The 10,527-nt window shown below is 42.2% G+C and overlaps 1 protein-coding gene across 1 annotated transcript in view; it reads left to right on the top strand.

Annotated features, from left to right (window-relative positions):
- Positions 1–10,009, top strand: part of DDX31 (DEAD-box helicase 31) — an 11,201-nt gene extending 1,192 nt beyond the window's left edge. Inside the window, exons 2-3 of the mRNA XM_075834544.1 lie at positions 3,362–3,598; positions 9,246–10,009. Coding sequence (XP_075690659.1) covers positions 3,362–3,598; positions 9,246–9,366 — 358 coding nt within the window. The 3' untranslated portion in view covers positions 9,367–10,009. The remainder of the gene's footprint in view (positions 1–3,361; positions 3,599–9,245) is intronic.
- The last annotated feature ends 518 nt before the right edge of the window (positions 10,010–10,527 follow it).

Below are 10,527 nucleotides of genomic sequence, written 5' to 3'. Positions count from 1 at the left end.
TACTGCTCTATACAAGAATATAACTACTATAATACTGCTTCTATATACATGAATATAACTACTATAATACTGCTCCTATATACAAGAATAGAACTACTATATTACTGCTCCTATATACAAGAATAGAACTACTATAATACTGCTCCTATATACAAGAATAGAACTACTATAATACTGCTCCTATAAACAAGAATATAACTACTATAATACTGCTCCTATAAACAAGAATATAACTACTATAATACTTCCCCTATATACAAGAATATAACTACTATAATACTGCCCCCTATATACAAGAATAGAACTACTATAATACTGCCCCCTATATACAAGAATATAACTACTATAATACTGCCCCTATATACAAGAATATAAGTACTATAATACTGACCTCTATATACAAGAATATAACTACTATAATACTGCCCCCTATATACAAGAATATAACTACTATAATACTGCTCCTATATACAAGAATATAACTACTATAATACTGCTCCTATATACAAGAATATAACTACTATAATACTGCCCCCTATATACAAGAATATAACTACTATAATACTGCCCCCTATATACAAGAATATAACTACTATAATACTGCCCCCTATATACAAGAATATAACTACTATAATACTGCCCCCTATATACAAGAATATAACTACTATAATACTGCTCTCTATATACAAGAATAAAACTACTATAATACTGCCCCTATATACAAGAATATAACTACTATAATACTGCCCCTATATACAAGAATATAACTACTATAATACTGCCCCCTATATACAAGAATATAACTACTATAATACTGCCCCCTATATACAAGAATATAACTACTATAATACTGCCCCTATATACAAGAATATAACTACTATAATACTGCCTCCTATATACAGGAATATAACTACTATAATACTGCCCCCTATATACAAGAATATAACTACTATAATACTGCTCCTATATACAAGAATATAACTACTATAATACTGCCCCCTATATACAAGAATATAACTACTATAATACTGCCCCTATATACAAGAATATAACTACTATAATACTACCCTATATACAAGAATATAACTACTATAATACTGCTCCTATATACAAGAATATAACTACTATAATACTGCCCTATATACAAGAATATAACTACTATAATACTGCTCTCTATATACAAGAATAAAACTACTATAATACTGCCCCTATATACAAGAATATAACTACTATAATACTGCCCTATATACAAGAATATAACTACTATAATACTGCTCTCTATATACAAGAATAAAACTACTATAATACTGCCCCTATATACAAGAATATAACTACTATAATACTGCCCCTATATACAAGAATATAAACTACTAGAATACTGCCCCTATATACAAGAATATAACTACTATAATACTGCCCCTATATACAAGAATATAACTACTATAATACTGCTCCTATATACAAGAATATAACTACTATAATACTGCCCCCTATATACAAGAATATAACTACTATAATACTGCTTCTATATACAAGAATATAACTACAATAATACTGCCCCCTATATACAAGAATATAACTACTATAATACTGCCCCCTATATACAAGAATATAACTACTATAATACTGCTTCTATATACAAGAATATAACTACAATAATACTGCCCCCTATATACAAGAATATAACTACTATAATACTGCTCCCTATATACAAGAATATAACTACTATAATACTGCTCCTATATACAAGAATATAACTACTATAATTCTTCTCCTATATACAAGAATATAACTACTATAATACTGCTCCTATATACAAGAATAGAACTACTATAATACTGCTCCTATATACAAGAATAGAACTACTATAATACTGCTCCTATATACAAGAATATAACTACTATAATACTGCCCCCTATATACAAGAATATAACTACTATAATACTGCCCCCTATATACAAGAATATAACTACTATAATACTGCCCCTATATACAAGAATATAACTACTATAATACTGCACCTATATACAAGAATATAACTACTATAATACTGTGCAGGGAGCCGGGTTCCTAGCATCATAGTTATGTACGACGCTAGGAGTCCCTGCCTCTCCCTGGAACTACTGTCCCGTACTGAAAACATGTTTTCAGTACGGAATAGTTGTCCGGCAGGGACTCCTAGCGTCGTACATAAGTATGATGCTAGGAGCCCGGCTCCCTGCACTGTGTTAGGTCCGGTACTTGCGGCCGAAATACGTCCGTCAATTACGGATCTAATGACCTCGTGTGAACATACCCTTATAGTCGTTATATTGCCTCATATTTCTGGATTGTGAAATCTTCTCTTTCAGAATATCCTAAATAAATTCACTGATCCGGCATCCTAGTAATACTTCCAGTAGTCTCGGTCTATTACAGTATATGCCGTATGATATTTTGATCCCTTGGCTCAGCTGTGACTGTTCTGATAATTTTGTAGCTCTGGCTATAGATGATAATGGGGACATTATATACTTTCTGCGCTGCTCTTGACCAGTAACTCTCTATATCCGGAGCTTCGCTCGATGCCTCGGGCTGCGTCCACCTCTTCTGATAACCTCTTCTGTGATCTCGCAGCCGTCACTCTCCAAAATGACACTTTTTACTTTCATTACTGTTCATAAACGCCAATATCCAGCAGTGACGGGGGGAGATTACTCCTGAGCCTCCGCTAAGCTCTCTCCATCTGAACATGTAAGGGGGGGGGATGAGGTGCAGCAGAGGCGCGTGTACTGGAGGAGTGGAGAACTTGGTGGACACCAGCCGCCATATGTGGAAGAAATATTATTTGGTCATTTCATTAGGCCAATTTCATAGTAAGCCATTTGACTTCTCCTTATTTTGCCCATGATCCCGTGGGTTTCCTCCAGCTCCTACATACAGGGACTCCATGCAGATGTGAGACCCGAGCGCAGATCCCCAGTTCCGCAAGACAACGATGCCAACCACTGGGCGACCATGATGTTCTGCGTTATTTTATAGGGGTTTAATCCAGAATCAATGGGTCCTGCTTGGCGCCGAATTATTATATAGCGTACGATTATAAATATAAGACTCGCTTGTGATGGTAGAAAAACCTACAGGAAGACGGATTTGTCGTCTTCTGCTTCTGTGCTGGGAACAAGTGCCGGATTATCAGACTTTCCAGATTATTGAATGTTCTTCGAGCAGTGGTCACTTCCATTTCCCCACTCCTCTTGGCAGTTCATATATTGCTCAACAGAGGGCAACGATGAGCACAGGAAAAAATATGAAATCTGGCATACATCCAGGAGCATTATGGGAGAATAATAATTAAGAGAGTTTGAGAACCCTATTGTAGAAATTGTTTCTTAGTTGCTTCTAAGACCGTCATCATCCTCTTCTCCTTCTTCCCAGCCCTGCAGTCATACATTCGCTCATATGCCACCTACCCAAAGGACCTGAAGCACATCTTCCATGTCCGCTCTCTGCACCTTGGTCACGTAGCCAAAAGTTTTGGTCTGAGAGACGCTCCGCACAACCTCAGCCAGCAGCTGGCAGGAAATCCTAAGAAGCAGAAAGCAATGAAGTCCAAGAGGTAAGATCCGGGAATGCAGACTACAAGACAGAAAGGGAATTTGAAATTACTTATCCGGTACTTATCCTGAGTTATATCCTGTATTATACTCCAGAGCTGCACTCACTATTCTGCTGGTGGAGTCACTGTGTACATACATTACATTACTTATCCTGTACTGATCCTGAGTTATATCCTGTATTATACTCCAGAGCTGAACTCACTATTCTGCTGGTAGAGTCACTGTGTACATACATTACTTATCCTGTACTGATCCTGCGTTATATCCTGTATTATACTCCAGAGCTGAACTCACTATTCTGCTGGTGGAGTCACTGTGCACATACATTACTTATCCTGTACTGATCCTGAGTTACATCCTGTATTATACTCCAGAGCTGCGCTCACTATTCTGCTGGTGGAGTCACTGTGTACATACATTACTTATCCTGTACTGATCCTGAGTTATATCCTGTATTATACTCCAGAGCTGCACTCACTATTCTGCTGGTGGAGTCACTGTGTACATACATTACATTACTTATCCTGTACTGATCCTGAGTTATATCCTGTATTATACTCCAGAGCTGCCCTCACTATTCTGCTGGTGTAGTCACTGTGTACATACATTACATTACTTATCCTGTACTGATCCTGAGTTATATCCTGTATTATACTCCAGAGCTGCCCTCACTATTCTGCTGGTGTAGTCACTGTGTACATACATTACTTATCCTGTACTGATCCTGAGTTATATCCTGTATTATACTCCAGAGCTGCACTCGCTATTCTGCTGGTGGAGTCACTGTGTACATACATTACATTACTTATCCTGTACTGATCCTGAGTTATATCCTCTATTATACTCCAGAGCGGCATTCACTTTTCTGCTGGTGGAGTCACTGTGTACATACATTACATTACTTATCCTGTACTGATCCTGAGTTACATCCTGTATTATACTCCAGAGCTGCACTCAGTATTCTGCTGGTGGAGTCACTGTGAACATACATTACATTACTTATCCTGTACTGATCCTGAGTTACATCCTGTATTATACTCCAGAGCTGCACTCAGTATTCTGCTGGTGGAGTCACTGTGAACATACATTACATTACTTATCCTGTACTGATCCTGAGTTACATCCTGTATTATACTCCAGAGCTGCAGTCACTATTCTGCTGGTGGAGTCACTGTGTACATACATTACATTACTTATCCTGTATTATACTCCAGAGCTGCAGTCACTATTCTGCTGGTGGAGTCACTGTGTACATACATTACATTACTTATTCTGTAGTGATCCTGAGTTACATGCTGTATTATACTCCAGAGCTGCACTCACTATTCTGCTGGTGGAGTCACTGTGTACATACATTACATTATTTATCCTGTACTGATCCTGAGTTATATCCTGTATTATACTCCAGAGCTGCACTCACTATTCTGCTGGTGGAGTCACTGTGTACATACATTCCATTACTTATCCTGTACTGATCCTGAGTTACATGCTGTATTATACTCCAGAGCTGCACTCACTATTCTGCTGGTGGAGTCACTGTGTACATATATTACATTACTTATCCTGTACTGATCCGGGGTTATATCCTGTATTATACTCCAGAGCTGCACTCACTATTCTGCTGGTGGAGTCACTGTGTACATACATTACTTATCCTGTACTGATCCTGAGTTATATCCTGTATTATACTCCAGAGCTGAACTCACTATTCTGCTGGTGCAGTCACTGTGTACATACATTACATTACTTATCCTGTACTGCTCCTGAGTTACATCACCAGCAGAATGTACTTCGTGACTCCACCAGCAGAATAGTGAGTGCAGCTCTGGAGTATAATACAGGGTGTAACTCAGGATCAGTACAGGATAAGTAATGTAATGTATGTACACTGTGACTCCACCAGCAGAATAGTGAGTGCAGCTCTGGAGTAAAATACAGGATGTAACTCAGGATCAGTACAGGATAGGTAATGTAATGTATGTGCACAGTGACTGCACCAGCAGAATAGGGAGTTCAGCTCTGGAGTATAATACAGGATGTAACTCAGGATCAGTACAGGATAAGTAATGTAATGTATGTACACAGTGACTCCACCAGCAGAATAGTGAGTACAGCTCTGGAGTATAATACAGGATGTAACGCAGGATCAGTACAGGATAAGTAATGTATGTACACAGTGACTCCACCAGCAGAATAGTGAGTGCAGCTCTGGAGTATAATACAGGATGTAACGCAGGATCAGTACAGGATAAGTAATGTATGTACACAGTGACTCTACCAGCAGAATAGTGAGTTCAGCTCTGGAGTATAATACAGGATGTAACTCCGGATAAGTTTTGTATTTATAGAGTAACTGTCTCTATCTCTTTCTCCTATATTTACCAATAGCTTTCGATCAGGAGCCCCTTTAACCTATGGTCACTGAGATGTTTTCCCTGTCTTGCACCCCAAAAATTGTTTGTCATACGTATTAAGGCTTCTATATGTCCCCAAGTCTCCATGTCCGATATCGGGCGGTTGTATCTGGAGGAGCATTCGATCTCACCACCTACCCAACCCTTTTGTATTGAGAGTTGTAGCCGCTCTGCCAGTCCTGATCTCCGTATCATAGTCCATGGTCCTTGCTGCAGCAGGTCTTTTTGGCATTTCTTAAGCATTACCACAGGTCCCCAGCAGGGGTCCTCAGTGGAGTATTGGTGGGGGGCTCATTCACCTCATCATTGAGGAGGGGATGCAGGACACGACTGTGCCAGTCTCCTATAGGGTGGGAGAGGGACGTCCCATGAAGGTGGAAATCTCCATTTACTCTGGTACAATTAAACTTTTTGTAGAACCCTCCCTTCATCCTTCACTCCTCCAAATATTTGTGCCCCTTCTGTCAGTAAACCCCCATAAAGACTGCCATATGGGAACTGTTAGTCGCTCACCAAGCAATGTAGTGCCAGGAGCCCCCCGTTTCACAGACGGGGGTGACCCTTTGTCTCATTCCTGTGACTCTTGAGGCAGATGGAAAACTTGTTGGGACCCCCTGTCTCCCCCCGGCCCCCTCCTCCGCCCGTCTTCTCTTGCCCCATGACTAGAAGGATTTGTCCAGGGCTTTTATTGTGGGAAGAATAGCGTGATTAGCAGATAAGTAGCCCGTTACATGGCATGGGGCCGGCTCAGAGGCTCGCCAGGCGCTGTCCCGACTGACGGCCGGAGGCGTGTCACGCGATTATGCCGCGAGAAGTCGGGGTCTGCGCACCTCTATTTTACTCATTAGCCCAGGAGACGTTGCGACCGATGAGAACAAGAGCGGCTCCCGGGGTGCACGAACATGTCGAGTCCCAGAACACAAAAGACCATTTATAGCCCCTAAAGAATCATTAAGAGATCAGTCCGAAAAGCCAAAGCGCAAGTCCTGATCCCCTCCTGCCGCTCCGACGCCCCCAGGAAAGTCAAGCCGCTTCCAATATCCCATCAGGGAATCTCACAAATAGTAATTCCCTAATGTGAGGTCATTATCGGAATCCAGAGACAGTCCGTCAGTTTATCTGTCTCTGGGAAAGCTGGGTTGCCAATATGGCCGCCAGGTCTTCAACCAGCTTTTTCAAGAGCCTGAGCGGCAAACCTGCCTAGTTACATCCCCATACACTTGCCTGCCCCTTTTTGGCGCATTATTGGACAGATTTTGCCGTTCTGGCACCTGGGAAAGCTGGGTGGTAATCCTTTATAGAAGCTTTAACAATCATATTGGTTGTCAACTTAGTTGGTTTCAGTGTAGTTAGTCATTGTGTGTGTGTATATATGTGTGTGTGTGTGTGTGTATTCGCTTTAGCGCCAATTTCACGACCAGATCTAACAGCGCCATTTTGGTTTCGTACGTATGTATTTGTTGCACAAGTATCGAGTCTTCAGATTGTCGTGTTATTAAACAGATGGTTCCTTTTTTTCGCCGTCCGCCTGTTCTGCGAGTGAATGAAAACCGGGAATTTTTTGCGAAACGAGGGAGCGTATACGAGACTGTCTGCGTCATTGTTTCATTCTCCTAAAAGCAGGTTGACCGTGAAGCCCGGGCCACAATAGGATCAGACTGGCACGGCGGGTCCCCCGCAATAAGCTCATTTCATACCCTGTCAGGGCTGAAAAGGAACCAGTTTAAAACCCCAATTAAAAAGAGACTTGGGTGTCGTGACGGGGGAGGGGCGGGTAAGCCGGACCTTCTCCTATTAATGACTGTGATCTCCAGTCCGCAGGGACCCTGTGTACTGAATGTATAGGAGGTCGCCCGGTTCTTCCCAGACAGGATTCTCGCCCTTTTGGCGGCGTGACCGAGCACGTTAACATCTCGCCAGCGTCCTGTAATCACTATTCAATTACCTGCCCCGTTCCTCTCATGTCAATCATCCACACTTAACCCTATTAGAAACTCTGCCAACATGTGCTTCACCTGGGACCACAACTCCCAGCATGCCTCCACAGGTGGTGGGAGTATTAAACGGATCACCGCAAAGCTTAGGCACATTTTCCATTCAGGACTCTGGAAAAGCTGGGTGACCGCTCATGTAGCAGCTATATTGTCGGCCATAGTGATGGTGACTCTGCTTTTTCAGAAACCAATATACCAGGATCACTGTATAACTTAGGCAGATTTGCTGTTCAGGACCCTGGAAAAGCTGGGTGACTGCTCCTGTGGAAGCCATAGTGTTGGCCATATTGGTTTCAATCCAGCTTTACCAGAAACTGATATAACCGTATTCTTGCACACTAGGTAGATGTGATGTTCAGGATACTAGAAGAGCTGGGTGGAAGCTGTAGTGTTATGGTTGTCACCCAGCTTTTCCCCTTTAAAATTGAGAATGTCCCTCGGTCATCCCAAATCTGTTCAGAGGTTTTGCGTTTCTGGTCTCCTGAATGGAAAATACAGCTAGATGGTGCTAGGGGGAGGGTATTACGGCATAATGAGAGCGTTGTGTATTGGGGTTCTGGGAAAGCTGCTCGACAACACTTGTGGTACCTTCATTGGTGGCCACATCGGTGGTCATCCAGCTTTCCCAGGAACGGATATAACTAAGAATCGGCTGAATAGACTGTATTACGATTTTACAGAAGACGACGAGTCGAGGATTCAATTACTGGGGATTAGGTATCCGTGGGACGGACCGGTCCGTGACTGCGGCCATAAGATCGCCCTCAGGGTGATAACCAGCGCCCCGTGCGCCGCCTCAGCCCTTGTTCAGACTTGTAGGTACTTCGCTACTAATAAGGTGATTAGTGGGATTGACCTTTGTCTTGACCTGACACCTGAGCCACCAACAAACAAGCAAGCGGCCGACTCCGCGAGCTCCCTCTTCCCAGCATGGCCGCCCCCTCCTCCCAGCATGGACGCCCCCTCCAGTCAGGGGTCCTTAGCCATTAATTACAGTGGGATTTAGTGGAGCTTGTGCTACCTGTGTCCAGGGGAGTAGTAGTCTGCAGCCCGTGGCTCTCCAGCTTCTGTGAGGACATGCTGGGGGTTGTAGTGTCACAGCAGCTGCAGAGCCACAAACTAGAGACGCCTCTCTGATGACTCCGCCCACACGCGGCTACTAGAAATCCCGCAGGAAGTTCCCCGTGACTTGTAATGTTTTAAGGAATTGCCATTTCCCATGATCTGATCTCTCGTAGGACGGATGGACGTCAACCAGTGAGGACGAAGCAGCGGTTTTCAGACCTCCTGACCTCCGAATATTCCAGCGGACTTCCTGCCAGACCCAAGAAAGTGAAGACGCCTCCGAGTAACGACTAGAAGTCTGGAGTCTGTTGAAGAGCAGAAAAATATTCATCTTATTTCAATTTCGTTTTTCTTGTTCTTTGTCCTTCCTCTTTTTAATGCCTTCCTGTAGTTCATTGCTCTGTTCATCCTGCCAGTCCTGGTTCATGAATAGAATGACAGAACTGCAGTGAAGACTGACACTTTGGCCTCATTCACACAGGTGTATTTCATGTCCATATTTATAAGGTCCTGAACGCAGAGTTAAGTCGTCCAGCCATGTTTTGAGGCATCCGCAGCATATTTTCCAATTTCTCAGCGGATTTTCCTGAATGGATTCTGGAAGAAGAGACAGGCTATTAATTTGGGCAATAAAAAAAGAAAGCAGGGAGCTTCAGTACTCAATACGGAGGAATGGAGAAAATATTCTAGATTTATTCCTGTATTTAAGCTCAGGTGAATGAGGTCGTACACGGGGGGAGGTTACTTTATGCTGTTCAGGAACTGTAAAAAGTTGGATTATATCGCCTCAGGGACTTGTATTTCTGCCATTTTGTTTGGGGGGGGGGGGGCGGACAAAGTTTTATTAAAAAAGTGTTTTTAAAGTTGTCATTATTAAAAAAGAAAAACCTGATCCACGTGGCACCTTATTAAAATTCAGGATGTTATTTTGGTGTTTTTTTATTCTGCTCATCCATTAGGGGGACCCGCTAAACCAAGGGTTCAATTGGGGCTAAAAGCTCGTAGGTTAAATCTTTGCAAAATTAGAGAGCAACAGCGAACCACTGACCTTAAAAATGATGTCACAGCCTGAAAATAGCGTCCAATCACAGATTACAGTGGAAACCGCATGTAGGGATTGGCGGCCATGGTCATATGACATTAGCATAACCAAGGACTGTCGAAAGTGGGCCGGAAGTATATGTGAAAGGGATTTTGTGTTTTGATTTGTTTTTTTTTTATGCCCAGCAACATTCTAGAAGGAAGAACGTGAATCATCGACGTGATGTCATCATATATCATTTAAATATCCTTTATAGTGGTATACTGTGTGATGTCATCATTTGTTATATAGAGATCCTATATATCATCTGATGTATAGAGAGCCTGTTCTGTGTGATGTCATCATATATGGTATATACTGATCCTGTACCTTGTGAGGTCATCATGCATTATGTATATTGATCCTGTAGTGTG

Source organism: Rhinoderma darwinii, chromosome 8 (genome assembly GCF_050947455.1).
Source record: "Rhinoderma darwinii isolate aRhiDar2 chromosome 8, aRhiDar2.hap1, whole genome shotgun sequence".
In the NCBI taxonomy this organism is placed as follows: Eukaryota; Metazoa; Chordata; class Amphibia; order Anura; family Rhinodermatidae; genus Rhinoderma; species Rhinoderma darwinii.
The sequence above is the reverse complement of the archived record's forward strand: the minus strand, read 5'-3'. Positions and strand labels throughout refer to the sequence as shown.